Source organism: Medicago truncatula, chromosome 7 (genome assembly GCF_003473485.1).
Source record: "Medicago truncatula cultivar Jemalong A17 chromosome 7, MtrunA17r5.0-ANR, whole genome shotgun sequence".
NCBI classification, from domain to species: Eukaryota; Viridiplantae; Streptophyta; class Magnoliopsida; order Fabales; family Fabaceae; genus Medicago; species Medicago truncatula.
Window position 1 is genome coordinate 26,326,419 of NC_053048.1, and position 17,292 is coordinate 26,343,710.

General features: G+C 34.1%; 3 protein-coding genes across 5 annotated transcripts; 1 reads left to right on the forward strand and 2 right to left on the reverse strand.

The window, feature by feature from the left end:
* Positions 1-227: 227 nt before the first annotated feature.
* Positions 228-1,073, reverse strand: LOC25498299 (1-aminocyclopropane-1-carboxylate oxidase homolog 1). The gene is made up of 2 exons (XM_024770900.1): positions 673-1,073; positions 228-411 (listed from the first exon to the last, which is right to left on the reverse strand). The coding sequence occupies exons 1-2, from the start codon at positions 1,071-1,073 to the stop codon at positions 228-230; spliced, it is 585 nt and encodes a 194-aa protein (XP_024626668.1).
* An 8,189-nt stretch (positions 1,074-9,262) lies between these two features.
* Positions 9,263-12,280, reverse strand: LOC25498302 (F-box/kelch-repeat protein At3g23880). 3 transcript variants are annotated; one of them, XR_003007306.2, is made up of 3 exons: positions 10,783-12,280; positions 10,188-10,267; positions 9,263-9,618 (listed from the first exon to the last, which is right to left on the reverse strand). XR_003007306.2 is itself a non-coding variant. In XM_013593187.3 (2 exons), exon 1 carries the CDS (start codon positions 12,039-12,041, stop codon positions 10,785-10,787), a length of 1,257 nt encoding a protein of 418 aa, XP_013448641.1. In that variant the 5' UTR covers positions 12,042-12,279; the 3' UTR covers positions 9,263-9,618; positions 10,783-10,784. The 3 variants fall into 3 exon arrangements, 2 of the variants coding, with proteins under 2 accessions (XP_013448641.1, XP_024627328.1); XM_013593187.3 differs by lacking the exon at positions 10,188-10,267 and having other exon boundaries at positions 10,783-12,279; XM_024771560.2 differs by lacking the exon at positions 9,263-9,618 and having other exon boundaries at positions 9,794-10,267.
* A 1,141-nt stretch (positions 12,281-13,421) lies between these two features.
* On the forward strand, positions 13,422-15,656 carry LOC25498303 (1-aminocyclopropane-1-carboxylate oxidase homolog 1). The gene is made up of 3 exons (XM_013593188.3): positions 13,422-14,068; positions 14,176-14,497; positions 15,256-15,656. The coding sequence occupies exons 1-3, from the start codon at positions 13,530-13,532 to the stop codon at positions 15,514-15,516; spliced, it is 1,122 nt and encodes a 373-aa protein (XP_013448642.1). The 5' UTR covers positions 13,422-13,529; the 3' UTR covers positions 15,517-15,656.
* The last annotated feature ends 1,636 nt before the right edge of the window (positions 15,657-17,292 follow it).

Consider the following 17,292-nt stretch of genomic DNA (forward strand, 5'->3'; position numbering starts at 1 on the left):
GGAACTCCTTAAGGGTAACCTTTTTATATAACACTCCACTCATGGAAGGCCCTTTGAATCTGGTCGATTACTTCCACACGCCGAGTTGGAATAGTGTGAATGTCTTTATAGTCTATTGTAGGGAAACACCAGTTAGAGTCACTACCAGATTTTTCACCGATGTCCAACTTTCCGCCTCCGGTGTGGAACATACTGGGAACGGATCTGTTTTTTCAGAAGCAAGCCCTTCACTCCTGCTTTTGAATTGTCAAAAGCAATACTAGGAACGAATCTCTTCTCTCATAAGCTTCTTGTTCATGAAATGAATGAATTCCTTCGATCATTTCATCCAGCCCTAGCGCCTCAGACAATAGCTCAAATATTTTCAATCCCATGTCATTAACTTTCTGAGAATATTGTATCATTATATCCCTGCAATTAAACAATAATTATTGAAAAAACTTCAGTTAATTCGAAAATTCACAAACAGAAAGGCACTCTTGCTGTTACAAACAGAAGCTTAGGATGAAAAACTACTAAAGCATATAACAAAGTATGGTCATGGATGTAAACATGACATTTTTAAAAACTACCAAGGCATATAAGAAGTGTCATAAAACTACAAGACAATTTAAAAACTTCTAAGGCATATAACAGACATTTTAAAATGACTAACAGACATCTTAAAACTACCTGCATATGGGAGGTAGATCCTCTGGTTTGAAGGGAACTGGAGCAGCAGAATATGCAATTGTATCTCTCCAATTTGCAGGTTGTCCACTGAATAGGGTTGCATTGGAGTAATACCTAACATTTTTCTTAAAATCTCTATTATAATACACTCTTCTCTCAGAAGCTTCTTGTTCATGAAATGAACGAATTTCTTCGATCATTTCATCCAAGACATAGATGGGGATTTCATGATTAATCACTTGAAAAAATCCCCACTCATTGCAGGCTCTTTGAATCTGGCCAATGACTTCCAATCTCCGAGTTGGATCAGTGTGAATGTCATTGAGGTCTATTGTAGGGAAACACAAGTCAGAGCCACTAGACGAGTTTTCGCCGAGGTCCAACTTGCCAGTGTGGAACATGCTAGGAACATGAGTTATTCCAGACTCTAGCAAGCCCTTCACTCCAGCTTGTGAAGGATCTGGAACATTCCTGAAACCTTCGACACTTCAGACTCTAACAAACCTCTAACTGGTTTTTTTTTAATTTTCAAAACTCATCATGTTGAGAGAGGCCTCAAGTGGTTTTTTTTCTCCCCTAGTTCTGTTCTGTGTTAACTTTAGAATACCATTTCCCCTACCTCATTTTTTTGAAAGATGCTCTCCCCTTACCTCTTTTTATTGTGGATACAGTTGTAAGATGCTCTCATTTCTTCTTTAGTCTATACCATTTAATTTTTGAATGAGTGATGTTCCATTAAATTTGTTAGGCATATGTGCTATACAGTTATTACCTAGTGACATGTATATATCAAGACTTTGCGTTATTTTCAAATTCTAATTTTAGCTATGGTGGTCCTATTTCCCTATGTCATCATTAAAACCAAGCCTACACATTTGAAGGAGTTTTTATTTTTATTTTTATTTTTATTTTCATTTTGACAAAAAAAAAAAAAAAAAAAAAAACATCTTCATTCAATTTGAAAACCGAAGGAAACATACAAGTTGATCAAAACTAATCTTTTGAGACATTCACCATCTACATAACAATAAACTATTTATTTTGTTAAAGTTATTTAAATGTTTCAAATCAATTCTCTTTATTTTGATAAAGTAATTAAATTATTCAATGTTACAAAAATATAGAAAGCAATTTTGCAAATTTTGAAATTTATAAGAACCAATATATAACTTTGATAATTTATACATACCAATTTATAAATTTTGATAAAGTAATTTTGGATTAATTTGTATTTTATGCAAACTAATACCTTTATTATGTTTACTTATGAAACGTGTTTTCTCCAATGTGAAAATTTTGAGGGGTCACTTTTTAGGTTCATTCATTTAATAATGTATGTGGTTTATATGTTGGGTCACATACATGATTAAATGAATGAACCTAAAAAATCAATTTTATTTTATATTTAAAAACGGAGTGAATCCCTATTAATATTAATTTCAACGACACAATAATTTCATTTGCTAAAAAGTTTGTTAGTGGTTAGGTGAATTGAATTGCTAATAGGTACTAGTAATAAAGACAGAGTATTAGAAATTGTAGTTAGGTGAATTGAATTGTTAATAGGTAATAGTAATAAAGATAAAGAGTATTAAAAATTGTAGTTCGGTGAATTGAATAGCTAATAGGTACAATAACAAAGACAAAGAGTATTAGATTTTGTAGTTAGTTAGGTGAATTGAATTGCTAATAGGTACTAGTAATAAAGACAAACGGTATTAGAAATTGTGGTTGGATCTAACTCGAAATTATATTACTATTAATAAAGATAAAGAGGTACTCGTAATAAATACAAAGAGTTAGTTTTACATCTGCGCTAATAGTGAATTGTTGAATTGCTAATAGGTACTAGTAATAAAGATAAATAGGATTAGAAATTGTGGTTGGATCTAACTCGTAATTATATTATTATTAATAAAGACAAAGAGTTAGTTTTACATCTGCGCTAATAGTGAATTGAATTGCCGAGAGGTCTTGGTAATAATGTTTTTTGTGAATTATGAATTTAATGCCACGTTTTTTGTGAATGTGTGCGCACGTGCGTGCGAGCAAAGGTGCTTTGATTACTTAATTCATAAAGATACAAGAAATAGTGCATCATATATAAGACATTTTATTGAAAATAGAAATTCATTAAGACTCATCATCCAAAATCCATGAGTAATGGAAGACACTCCTAAATCGGATGGAAGGACAGAAGGGTACGATGGTTAATGGATCCTGGAGCAAACGACTAACAGGAAATGGTACGACACTGCAATCCAACTCGTCTTTAGATGTGGACCGGTTTGAAACCATTGCTAAGTGTGTGTTCCACGGGGATCGATGAAGATGCAATTTGGCTAAGGCAGGATTAGAAATTAGGGTTTTCCAAGATTTGCAAACACATTTGAATTGCATAAGAGTTTTGACAGGAAGTCGTGAAAGGATGTCTGTGATGAGTTCATCAAGGAGAACTAACGTCGGAGCACCGCCGTTTGAATGCTGAGACTTTAGCGGAGGATCGGAATTCGTCATGAGAGGCGGTTGTGTTGTGTACGGTGGTGAGTATGAAGATTGCAGTGATGTTGTTTGGTGTTCAAAATGGAGCAGACTCTACAGTTCTTCCTCCGCTTCACATAAACTTAATTAAACAACGTCGTGTTGGTATGCACGTGATTTGGCTAAGAGGTGTGTTGTTATTTGAACAACCATTTGAGTGACCACCACTATTTACAAAGAAAAGTAGATAGTGACACGGAAACTAAAGTAATAGAGAGAGAAAGTAAAAAAATAAGAGCAATAATATTTGTACATCCATTTGCATGACAACTTTAGTGACAATCTTATTTTTCTCTCTTCTTATGGGTCAAAATAATGGAGAGAGAAAAAGGAAGAGAGAGGATAAGACTATCATATGAGTATTAGAGATAAAGTTGTACAAAAGTTGTCACAAATTGGTTGTACAAACATCATTTCTCAAAAAATAATGTGAGTATGAGAGATAAAGTTGTCACATAGGTAAAATGATTGTGAAAATATCATTTCTGTTTGGCCGAAATATGGTCTTTCACAATACATAAGTAATTTTCTTGTAAAAAAAAAAGTAATTTCCATTATTTTTTTTAGGAAAACCAAAATATTAGTTTTTTTTTTTTTTCTTTTGAAAGAACCAAAATATTGTTTGTTTATTGTATTTTTTTGTTTATTTTAAACTATAAAAAGTGTTGTCCCGACAGAAAGAAAAAAAAGTGAGATAGGTTTTGCTCAATACTACCTCCTTCCCTAAATAGTAAATATATAACTTTTAGTTAAAATAACATGTATTAAATTAAGAAAGTTGTTAGTCGTATTAAATTTATATAATTACTATTGTTTTTATAAATTTTTCTTTGAGAGGAAAAATTAGTTTATGTTTTAAACATAGTATTTATTGTTGATTGAAGAAAAAATGCAAAATAATTAAGGGTATTGTCGCGTCATTTTTTGGAGATCAAAGCTATTTGATTAGCTTTTAACTCACTGATTATTTCACGACTGAACATTTAATTTTTTAAGAAAAAGGGGAAAAAAGTTCAAAACTACCCCATTTGAAAAAAAAAATGGGTTCGGGGTTAGTTACATAAATGAAAGGTATTAGCACCTTTTATGTTCGTAGTACTCTACGGCAACCTCTTGATTTTATTTAATTAATGTGCTATAACTTTCTTGCTTATTTTGAAAATAAGGAATTAAAGTGGAAAATGACGTTTGATTTGTTGAGTGTTTTTTATTAGTTTTGAAAAGGGTTTTAAAATGAAAAGGCAAGTGGCAAATAATAATTAATGTTGATTGCAATTTTGATTTATGAAAGAATAAAATCAAGAGGATCACTTGATTTAGGATCAAGGTTTGTTTATGAAAATGTTTTTGAAGTTTTGTACTATTTGCATGTTTTCGTTGTTTTTGAATAATTGGACTAAAATTAAACTAACAGAGCATAAAAATAAAACGTAGGACCTTTGACCTAAACTACTAAGCATAAAAGTAAACATACACGCACACATGCACCTAAAACTATTTCATAAAAGCCTATTATACATTCTAGGGTCTGCAAAAAACGAAAATAAAGAAATAAATTACATTAGAGCCTAATTACATTCTAAACCGCTATAAAATAATTTAAAGATGCTAAAATAAAAAAAGAATGCAACATGAAATGAAATGAGATGCAGTGAAATAAATAAAACTAAAATGCATAGAAAATGAACAAACCAGAAAAGAAGCAAATAGAAAATGCATGTGTGTGTGTGTGTGTGTGTGGGGGGGGGGGGGGGGGGGGCAGCAGTATAAAAGGGGGTGCAGGAATTAAAGGGAAGGCCGGGTTCGGTTCGGTTCAGACTTGGGTCGGGGTTAAAGGAACCGAACCGGCTCAAAGAATATATAAAGGTGGTTAAAAGAACCGAACCGGTTCTGAATGCATTGTTCACCAAGGTCAAGGTGTTTCCTCAATAGGGAATCAGGTAATTTATTTGCCATGACTCTTCTTCTGACTTAATAATTTTACTCAAGAATGACACTGTAAAATGCTTTCAATTTTCCAGTTTTTTGCTGGGTGAATCACAAACTGGGAAAGCACTCTGGCAGAGTATACATTATGCATGCTGACAGCTGAATAAGCTGATGACAGTTTATATATAAGCTCATGTACATTAAACAAAGCTTGCATTCATAGACTTCAACTATATAACTCAATCTATGTAAGAACTTAAATACAATAAATGATAACAATTATATAAAATGAAACTTTCTTAGGAACAGATTCTACATTATATTAGAAAAATCCACCATAGTTGTGTTCCTGCATTACTCATTATCAGTCTGCTTTAGTGATTGAACAAGGGTAGTGATATTGTGGTAAAGAGGATTCACACTCTTGAACTGCTCTACAGTTTTTCATGCATTTATTTTGCTCATTTTCTGATCATTCCACGATCCTCCTCACAGCTTTTTCAATTCATTCCCGACTCACCACCTTGTTTAGTGGACCAAACGGACCAAACGGTGATAAGCTCCACTCACATGAACCAACCTCCACTTCAAGCCCATGATCCTTAGTAACCAAAGGGCAATAATCTCCACTCACATGGACCCACCACCATCCGAAACCCATGAACCTCAGGAACCAACCTCTCATTCAAAAACTTGGTCACTAAATCTGGGTATGCAAATCAACTATTGTTGTATCAACATAAAAATTGTTCTAGGTTGGTTGATTGGGGTTATATCAATATCTCCCTTATAGTTGTGCGAAGGGCCAAATCATCATTCTACGGTTGTCCATGGACTTTTAAGATATTTGTTTTCTTCATTTGCTTTGATGGTTTGGATATGTTTCAGTAATAAACACCATTGTAGTTTAGTTAACTCAAAAGTATTGTATATCTATGTCAGGTTTGTATTTTTTAATTGATCACGAGGTATACAAAATCATTGTTAGCCAAACAGAAAACTACTTCTATGATTAAAAATAAAGAAACCATGTTAAAGTATTGAATGCGGATGAATAAGAATAAAATTAAAATTAAGATTGTCAAAAAGAAACAAAAGACCAAACACCTTACTTGAATGCTTTGGCGTTGAGCATCAGAATAAATATTGGAAAAGGTGTAGTGACCAAAATGAATATAGACCAAACACCTTAGTTTTGGTCGATCTTGTATTATTAGAAGTTGAGAAAATGAGAGATGTAGAATATGATGAAAGCAACTGAATGTCGTAAAATGATTTTCATTGAGTGATTCTGTTACTATTGAGGCTAGTGTGACGTAATAACCTGTAAGGCAAGCTCCTCACTGGTTGCAAACATCAACAGAGACACTAAGCGCAAAATCTATATATAATACTCCTTTTTTTGGAACAGCTTATATTATTATCACCAACTTATACGAGAAGTACAAACTGTAGGCGAAGGCAAAAACGCCAAAAGGAAGCAATATAGGGCTGCGGCAAGCGCAGGACTAAGGCCAAAAGGCAACTTCCAAAACAAAAAAGCTGAAAACCCCCAAAACAGCTCCCTACACCAGCAAAACAGCAGGCCAAAAACGCAAACCTGCCACATTACAGTAGCAGAAATCCTGCTGAAACCAGCAGCCAGCAACACCAAGAGTCCCGGACACCTCTAAAACTACCCCAACTATCTCAATAAACATTCCTTGGGGTTCCAACACCACTCGTAATAGAGGCACGGAGGACTCTTTAGTCTAGACACCGCCCAATTCCACGAAACAAAGTTTTTTCTTCCCAATCTCCCCACTCCAACATTCAAAATGTTGAAACAGAGATTGAGGTGTAATCAACCACACACCAACCACACTTTGAATATCAAATGACAATTAAGGAAAAGATGTGCCGGCGTTTCTTCCACATCTTCACAAAACACACACCTAATCGAAAACTCCATTGGTAACATTTGCCGCCTAAAGAGATTAACTTTGGTAGGAATACGGTCTAGGAGCAATTGCCAAGAGAAAACCACCAATTTAGAGGGCGCCGGACTTTTCCACACCGACTCAAACAGCAATTTTTTAGTTGCCGTCAAAGGCTCATGGGGCATAACCAATTCCAGAAGAAACCGAAAACTTCCCTTCCTCCTCCAACTTCCACCACCAATAATCAACCGACCCCATTTTCACTCATCCCTCCACCTCATCAAGGAGATTTTGTAATAAACTTTCTTCCCACGCAAAAAGATTTCTCCTCCAAATTAGATTCCAAGCACCTCCTTCCTCTCCATCCGCCCAAACTTCCCCCACCATAGCATCTTTTTGACTAGAAATAGAGAAAACCTCGGGTATGCTAGGCAAAGTGCCTCATTACCCACCCAAATATCTAGCCAAAACCTAGTACTCTCCCCATTCCCCACATTCCTCACCACCTCCCTATTAAACCAATTCACCCCCATCGCTCCCTATATATACTACTCCTGAATTCAAGAAAATTCATACAGAGAAGGAGATAATGCCTTTAAGCCATCAGCACATGATCAAATACATGACTGTGCATAAATCAAAGTTATTTACTAAGGACCCTGTACCTGCGATCTGCACCGGGACCTATCCCTGCACCCTCGCAATGGCTTCACTACTGGATAAAATGGAGTCTGATTGGGTGAAAATGGTTGATAGCAGGAGCAATTCAAAACGATGTAAAAATTCGCAGACAATGTCAAAGAAAGATAACCCAACCATAGATTATTAATATTTATATTATGCAAATCTTATCCAACTGAAAATATTCTTATTATACCCAAATGGTAATCCAAAATGTGTGCTTGAATCACTTAAAAGAGTTGGAGACTTTCATTGACCCTTACACTACTAATAGGAATACAACTGTAAAACAGCACAAATAGAGAGGCTAATTTCTATAAACACTTTCAAAAAATCCAAAAGAAGCATCAAGAAAGCCATAAATAAATGACCAAAAGCATTTTTATGCTTAATATCTACATGGATAACCTAGTTGTTAACATGGTAATTGTGATATGGTAACTCAATTTGTTCAATTAGAAATCAGTTGGAATTCAATCCAAAGTCATGTTCACCAGTAAGTAAAAACAAGGGGTGGTTCCGTTCAGCCAGTATGAACGTTTATACAATACAAACCCATGTTGTCAAATTTCCACAGGGGCTTTATGTGTCACCAACCCATTGTCTTGTTTCTCGATTGAACCTTTCAGAGTAAATGGGTATAATTTGGAACAACAAAACTAAATTGCAACTTACAAATATTGAGCATGAAAGGAAAAAAAAAAAAAAAAAAAATATATATATATATATATATATAACAGACAAATTAAAGCGTGTAATATTGATCAGCTACATACCTGGGCATTGTGATTTGTGATGGTGAGCACTCCAGCACAAATCCCCTCAGCCATTAATTCCAACCACAATTACAGGATGTTTCAAGATCAACCTCTGTGGCACCCTTCTCACCACCATCCCTCTCGTGAATTGAAATTGAAACCCTCTTCTGTGCACAAAACCCTTCATCATCCACAGGACTCAATCCCAATCCCTGCCTCCAAATACTGCTCCTTATTGAGACAACAGAGATTCACAAAGCAAATATAAACCACCGAATTGGCTTCCCTCGAGTTGAGCCAACTCAAACACTCATCATCATCACCATCATCATAATCAACGCCAAACATAAGGAAAGTAATTGCATTTGGTAAAATTACTTTAATTGAGTGATTCTGTGACAGTATTCATATTTAGACAACCTGCCAAAATTAGGCTAGTGTAATAGTTGCTAATATAAAAATCGCCTAACAGCCTGTGAGGTAAGTTTGTCACTGGTCGCAAGGAATCTACAGAGATACTTGCAACAATACACTACTTGTATATTAGTCCTCGAGTAGTACCAGTTTTTCGTGAAAATTCATGCATTTCAAGCTTAAAACACAAAGCAAGAAACTGAAGAAAAGAAAAAGTATAGAAATCAAAGTCAGTTGCCGAGGACCCTGTAATTGTACCTGCACCTCTACCATGGATTTACTACCGAATAAAATAGTTAAGTGCGTGAAAATAGTTGATAGCAAGAGCAATTTAAACCCTAGGAAAAATTCATAGATAATGCCAAAGAAAGGCCATCCAACCATGCTATTGATATTAAATATCGTACGCAAGTACAAAAATATTACTAATATACTCAAATGGTCATGCAAAATGTGTGCTTGAATAACCAAGTGTTAAAGACTTCCATTAGCCCTTACACAAATAAGAGTACAGTTGCAAAACAACATATATTTTCTGGTAAATTACTACAAACACTTTCAAAGAGGGCCGTAAATGTCTTATACAAAATGAGTACTAAAACTGAAGAAAATGTAGATCCAATAAGACTCTTTTTCCCTTTCTTCCTGCCATCCTGCAACAACCGTCAATAATGCCAGATGTGCTTGAAGTTGAGGTTGTGGTCCTGTGATTCAAGAAAGACCCGTATTACACAGGAGTGAGAAACATCTAAAACAAAATATAGAACAAAAACACAGAAAAAACGAATGCATAATCCTCAAAAGTGAAGCCACATTCCATTGTGAAAAAAATAAGAGAGAAATCAGCTTCAAGTTTGATGCCTAAAAGCCAATACCACAGGTGACAAGACAGTTATGATATAAAAAGGTAGATTTGACTACAATATCATTATCAAGTACAAAAATAAAAAAATCATCGTGTTCAAAATTAGTTTGGATATACTAGAACCCAAGGTAGTCAGGAACGAGTCCCAGCACGTAGGATCACACGATCTTACGTGCCACAGCACCTCGACCGTGCTTCGATCCTACTTACGAACTGTGTTTTCTCTGTTTTGCTTTGTTTCCTCTGTTTTTTGCCGTTTTTTCCTCTGTTTTTCTCTGTTTTATTGCTTGGTTCCTCTGTTTTTCCTCTAATATCTCTGTTTTTATGCTTGGCTCCCCTGTTTTCCCTCTATTTTCCCTATATATTTCTCTCAATTCTATCGACAACCTATCGATCCTACTTACGAACCGTGTTACGTTCCTCGTGTTTACGTTCTTTCACCGGCCGACCGATCCTACGCTGGAACTCGTTCCTGACTACATTGAGAACTGGTATAAACAAAACGAAACCAAGAATAAATCAAATGTATGTGTGTGTACAATACAATTACAAAGTATAAGTATAGCACAATCATTATCTATAACAAAGTTTTGAATTATATGAAATTAAATGTCAGTTTGATGAGAAAATGATGTTTCATTTTCTCATCTATCTATAGATCAATAAATTTGCCCAAGTCTAAAGATAGTTGTAACCAACCTATTGACATGTTTCACGCTTTAACATTAGACTCTACTACTTTTTAAGACTTTTTTCCCTGCATTTCAATTTTAATTAATGTTTTATCCTCCCAAATTGAGAACAACTTCATACATTAGTTTGGGATAAAATGTTCTGAATAGCAGCCAAATAAAGATCATTCAAGAGTCGTTGAATTTCGTTTTGGGAGGACCGAGGACCATCTTTAAGTTATAATAATATATAAAAACAAACTCATTCAGTTCAATGATTATAAAACACTTAAAATTAATTCAAACAATTAAATCATTGAATAGAAACTTACTCTCAAAAGATTGAAACTAAGCTTTCAACATAATCCTTGGTATGAAACCACAATATTTCATTGTCAACAGATGTAATTTGCTCTACCGTTTTATCTCTCCAGTTATAGATAATTGCATGGTTGTCATAACCATCGTAGCCTTGTTGATTGCTTGCCATTATAAGTGTGTTGTCACTCTCAGAAAGGTAAAATGGATACAAATACAATTGAGAACCATAGTCCAGTGAATCACTAATGCCATAATCAATTTGAAGGTCCTGAAAACTAATTTTGAGGAATTGAGTCCAAGAGTCTTGAACTCCGTACTCCATCATCAACCATAAAACAAAATGGGTCTCCTTGGAACGGTGAGAAAAACATAGACAATCCATCAATACAGTAACAGCTGGATCAACAGGTGGTACATCAACAAATCCCTGAGGTGGCCGCAAATGTTGGTACGTCTCGGTAGTCAGATCAAGTGAGAGGATGAGAAATTGATCAATTGAAATATCATTCCACTCATATTCGGTCTTATTTTGAATAGTCAACCAGTTAATAGTGCCACTCACATAAACACCATTATTCACATATGGATGACAACGACTAGCATCAATATCAAAAGGAACAATGGGAAAATTCGGAATATCTCTCCAAATATTATCACTCAAACTAAAAAGTTTGACCTCGTCTGCAGAAAAAGCCACCACCTTATAAGTGTCATTTGAAATATCATATCCAAATGTTAACCTGAAAAACTCGTTTAAACACCCTAATTCTTCAGATAATGTGTTTGTGGCTGGGTTCCAAAAACGAAACCAATCATGTTCTTCCTCCTCGTATATTAAAGAATAACAGCGTAAACAGTACAATCCATTACAGGAACCAATGATGATACAACAATCCATATTACCCAATACGTAGTAAGGATCATCAGGAATGGCGACATTCCTCAATAGGTGGTAAGGTTCGAAGGGTGTGATTGTTAACGGAGCCTCAATCAAATGACTTACCGGAAAGGGTACGACACTGAAATTGGACTCGTCGTCAGATGACCGGTCTGAAACCAGTGTGAGGTGTGTGTTCCGCGGCGAACGCTGAAGATGGAGTTTGGCGAAGGAAGGATCATGAGAAATTAGGGTTTTCCATGATTTGCAAACACATTTGAATTGCATAAGAGTTTTGACAGGAAGTCGTGACAGGATATCCACGATGAGTTCATCAAGGAGGAGAGATGTTGGAGCCCCACCGTTTGATTGCGGAGGATCGGAATTTGACATGAGATGCTCGTGACTAGGAAGATTGCAATTGATTTGTTGTTGTTCAAATTTGAGATTTTTTATTTTTTGGGTTAATTTGAGATTTGAGATTGAACTACAGAAGTGTTAAAACACTAATGAACATTAGAGCATATCCAGGAGCATTGATTTGTTGCCTTACTTAGCCATATTATTTTGAGTAGTGCAATATCCAGGAAGGATAAGCACAACGAACATCCCGAAACAACATCTGGATTTTAATTGGTAGTCAAACTTTCAATTTTCTTATTTGGTGGAAAACATGGTCAACATCCTCTCCATTTATAAATTTTTTTATTTGTTGCAATTTAGAAAGAGATAGATACAAAAAATAAGTTGTGGGTCCTATCACTAAGTGGGTTCCACCATCATTAATTATTTTTTACTTTTTATGTGTCTTTATCTCTCTAAATGGAATAAATGGAGAAATTTATAGATGGAGAGGATATTTACCCGAAAACATGGGAGGAAAATGGGAAAGTTTAGGAAAAATACACCTTCGCTATTTTTCACGAAAATTGCAGTATACACAACATTACGCTATTTTTTTTTTCTTTTTCTCATGCAATTGAAGGAGCAACTTTATATACCACGCATGTATTTTAACTAAAGGGTTTGTCTAACATGTGCAATATTGCACATGTTAAGGCAACTAAAAGTAGTAACTTTTCATTGAAAACCAACAATTATTTATTAAAAGTTACATATTTAATATAAAAAACACAAGTTCCAAGTCAAAGTTACTACTTTAAACTTCTTATCATGTGCAAATTTGCACATGATAGAAAAACCCTTAACTAAAACCACGAAACTGGCTATAATAAATATCGCTCAGTATAACAGTTTTTTATTTTAATGAAAAAATAATAATTTTGTTGTTTTAGGAAAAAAAATATTTCCCTCAAAATATAAAGGAAAAAAAATCAGAGTGGTGGCTGTGTGTTATTCTTGATTTTTGTTCATCAGTCCTTGTATTTAATTAATTTTATCAAGTATTTCCCAATTCAAAATTAAATTATTACTCTTTCTAGTCTCATTTATAAGACTTCTAAAAAAAAGTCTCATTTATAAGAGAAATTTTGTTTTTTATATTTATTTAATAAATGATGTATTTAATTTTTAATAAAGATTAGATATATTGTTTATTGAACGAATATAAAAAATCAATTTTGTCTTGTAAATTATGAGATCGGATTAGATATATTGTTTAATTTCTAATAAAGACACACTTTGAATAAAACTTTCACATGTTTATTATGTCTTTAATGAATTGGGGTCCTCCGTTATTTTATGTTTATTTTCCACATCAAAGTTGACTACTTGATCAAAGTTGCCTACTTGGTCATATAAATATTGATTGCGTTAGAAAAGGTTGTGTGCAGAAAAGACAGCACAATCACCCTTGTTTCTTTTGTTGTGTAATTCTCTTTCAATAAGAAAGTGCTATTTTGGTGTTGTTTTCCTCTCAATATGGTGGTAAAAAACACAAATCAGTTAGAGGAATCTACTAATTCCACTTATGATAGAAAAACAGAAGTGAAAAATTTTGATGATTCAAAAGCTGGTGTCAGAGGTTTGGTGGAGCATGGGGTGTCAAAGATCCCGCGCATTTTTCATACCGGTAAGTTGGATATCGGTGAAAACTCGGCTAGTGATTCTAAATTGAGTGTTCCCATCGTAGACCTCAAAGATATACACATCGATCAAGCTCAGCGTGTCGAGGTAATTGAACAAATTCAAAGTGCATGTCATGTGGGTGGATTTTTTCAGGTAATTAATCATGATATTCCCATTGATGTCTTGGATGAAATGATTCATGGAATCCGTAGTTTTCATGAACAAGATGTTGATGTAAGAAAAGAGTTTTACACTCGTGATTTAAAGAAAAAAGTTATGTATTTCTCCAATGGAACCTTGTTTAGTGGCCAAGCTGCTAATTGGAGAGATACAATTGGTTTTGCTGTTGCTCCTCATCCATTCAAACCAAATGAACTACCATCCATATGCAGGTAATTATGTTCTTGCACAACAATTTCTAATGAGTTTTCGTTGTAGTTCTAGAGGTTGATTTAGGAAAATACTATTAAGGGATTTGGGTTTCTTACATGTTTTGCAGAGATAGTGTGATTAAATATTCCCAAAAAATAAGGGATTTGGGTTTCATAATCTTTGAGTTATTGTCGGAGGCACTAGGACTTGATCGTGATTACCTCAAAGAGTTAAATTGTTGTGAAGGACTCTTTATTCAAGGTCATTACTATCCAGCATGTCCTGAACCTGAATTAACTATGGGCACTGCCAAACATACCGATACTAGCTTCATAACATTACTTCTACAAGATCAACTTGGTGGTCTTCAAGTTCTTCATGGGGATAAATGGGTCAATGTCCCTCCTATACATGGAGCTCTTGTCGTAAACGTAGGAGATCTTCTACAAGTAAATATTACTTCCTCTGTTTCTATTTATAAATACTATTTCAGATAAAAAGTTGTTTGAAATATAAACACTTTTTCGTATTACTATAATCATTTATTAACTTTTTTTTCAATTTTTTTTTAATTAATACTACTCCTTCCGATCATATTTATAAAAAAAATTGAATCAACAAAACTTGATATACTCAATCCAATTTTATAACCATATACATCAACTATTGTAGACTCAAATGCCTCTTATAAATAGAATCCAATTTTTTAACCATATACATCAACTATTGTAGACCCAAATGCCTCTTATACATAGGACCAAAGAGAGTTTTGTTTTTATTTTAGAAGATAAAAATTCAATATTAAATGATGATTTAGTATGCACTGACCTAAATTATCAAATGTGTTAAACATTCATATGATTTTCCCTTTTCTCAAGTTAGTATTATATTTTCCATGCTATATGGTTCAGAATTCAGATAATCTCCATCAACCACTATTTTCTGGCTTTTATTAGACATTTTTGAATAGTTACATATAACTTCACCATGTGTATCTAAACTTTATGCATTTCAACATATCCTCTGTCTTTGTTTATGTCAATGATTTGAAGTTGTGCATAATCTTTTAGATAGTCCGTTTTCTTGTTATTTTGATTATAGTGAACTGCAATTACGGACTAGAAATCATAATAATAAAAAATCACTGATTTATTCTTCAATGAAAGTTTGTGAGAATAATTTATCATTTTCTTTTATACGGTTGCAGCTTATCTCAAATGACAGGTTTGTAAGTGTTTATCACCGAGTCTTATCACAGAACATTGGCCCAAGAATTTCAGTAGCAAGCTTCTTTGTGAATTCTCGTGAACCAATTGAAGGTACATCAAAGGTTTATGGTCCTATTAAGGAGCTCCTTTCAGAAGAAAACCCTCCAATCTACAAAGACATTACCATAAAAGATTTCTTTGCATATTATTATGCAAAAGGCCTAGATGGAAACTCTTCCTTGGAGCCCTTCAAGTTGTGAATTCAACATGTGAGTGCACTTTCGACTGGTGGAGCTGGCAATAGTATATCTAAATAACAATCCATGTTTTCAACTATAAGTGTAGTTTATATTATCAAGTTTTTAAGACTAAAATAAATGAATTATCTATTTCTTGTTGACATTTTATGAAATAATTGGAATGAATTATTATAAATTAGAGGAAGTATGTGACTATATTTTCACATATATGATGAGGTAAGGTAATTACTATCACTAGTTTTCAAACAAGAATGAAGTAGATGACAAATTAGATTAGATGAGCTTGTTCATTTTAAAATAGTTAAAAAAATAAAGAAGAAAAAAACCTAGTGTTGGTAAGATATGTACAAGAAGATTAATTGACCTTCTTTAACATAGCAACCTTTTAGTGTGTACAAAGGCATAGCAACCACAATCTTGAGGAAGAATTCCAAAGAGCTAAGATCTTCAATATAAAAGTGTGAATTTCGTCGACTAATTTTTTTTAGTGTCATCAGTTGTAAGACAATATAAACTGATAAAACGGTAATTAGCATCCTTGACAAACTGAAAGTTTGTTTAAGTCGATAGAAAAACTTCAATAACTTGCTTGGAGATTTTGCATTGAATAAAAGGATGATTTTGCTACTCTAACTTGCTTGAACAACTTCCGCTTCTATTGGAGTAGCTACGCCTTGCTTTAATAAAAAATCAAAGAAAAATGTTTGAGGGCACTAGTTAAGGAGGCTAATTTAAAAATTTTGCGTCAAAAATTTGTTGTTTTCAAATAAATATTTGTTGTTTTCCACATCCTCCCATACTTTTTCATTTCTTCTCTTCCAAATACACCATAACATCATAACAAAATCAACTATATGTTGTTGCTGCAATTTTTCTTAAATACCAAAAAAGAAAGAAGCAAAATCTGCCGCATTTATCATCAAAGAACGAATGCTATCCCACAATCCGGTCGTTATCCATACCCCCATCACCTTACTACAACCCAAGAAAAGATGCCATTTATTTTCACAATGATCATCACAAAAAGGACACACATCCGTACGTTAAACTCCTCTCCTTTGAAGCATATCTCTTGTCGGAAAATATCCTCTAACAAGTATGCACAAAAAGATTTTTACTCTTTGTGGAATTTTCAACTCCCATAGTCCATTCCAATCTATTAATCAAATCCTACCTCCATTCAGGGCCGTCTTAACAAATTCATAGGCCCGGTTTTAATTTTATAAGGGATGCAAAAAAAATAAATTCAGGGCCCCAAAAAATTAAATAAGTTATTTAAAAAAAAATATTAGAAATCACACTTTGGTGGGTCTTGAACACATGACCTCACACTCAACAAAAAGTGGTCACGCCACTAAAGCAAGTTGTACAAATTAAAAAAATTTGCTTTTAATAGATATATAATCATTATTTTCATGTCTTACATATAAAAAAAAAATTATTTTGGGCCCCAAAAAATTGGAGGCCCGGTGTTGTCGCCCATCCTCGACGGGCTATGGGCCGGCCCTGTCCATGACTTTGCGCTTTGGTCTATGAGATTGATACTTTCATACATTCACAACCTTGAATCAAAGGACTTGTAAGGTAGGACTCTTACATTCGCTTTAGCCATGGTTCAGTCCACATGTTGATGAGTCGTCCATCGCGTAGCTATCACCTCAATCCTTCCCTCATTATAACATGTGAAGTATGGATACTACGCCAAATAGAACTTGGGTTATGGCCTACACGAACCTTAAAAAAATCTACTTTAAGAAAATATATATCCTTGAAAAC

What these genes read in the sequence shown, in the direction of transcription:
- LOC25498299 (XM_024770900.1), bottom strand. Translation starts at nt 1,073, where the DNA reads ATGTTCCACACTGGCAAGTTGGACCTCGGCGAAAACTCGTCTAGTGGC. An exon ending in GATCTACCTCCCATATGCAG is followed by an intron (nt 412 to 672) that starts GTAGTTTTAAGA and finishes GTTTAATTGCAG; the next exon opens with GGATATAATGATACAATATT.
- LOC25498302 (XM_013593187.3), bottom strand. Translation starts at nt 12,041, where the DNA reads ATGTCAAATTCCGATCCTCCGCAATCAAACGGTGGGGCTCCAACATCT.
- LOC25498303 (XM_013593188.3), top strand. Translation starts at nt 13,530, where the DNA reads ATGGTGGTAAAAAACACAAATCAGTTAGAGGAATCTACTAATTCCACT. An exon ending in GAACTACCATCCATATGCAG is followed by an intron (nt 14,069 to 14,175) that starts GTAATTATGTTC and finishes CATGTTTTGCAG; the next exon opens with AGATAGTGTGATTAAATATT. An exon ending in ACGTAGGAGATCTTCTACAA is followed by an intron (nt 14,498 to 15,255) that starts GTAAATATTACT and finishes ATACGGTTGCAG; the next exon opens with CTTATCTCAAATGACAGGTT.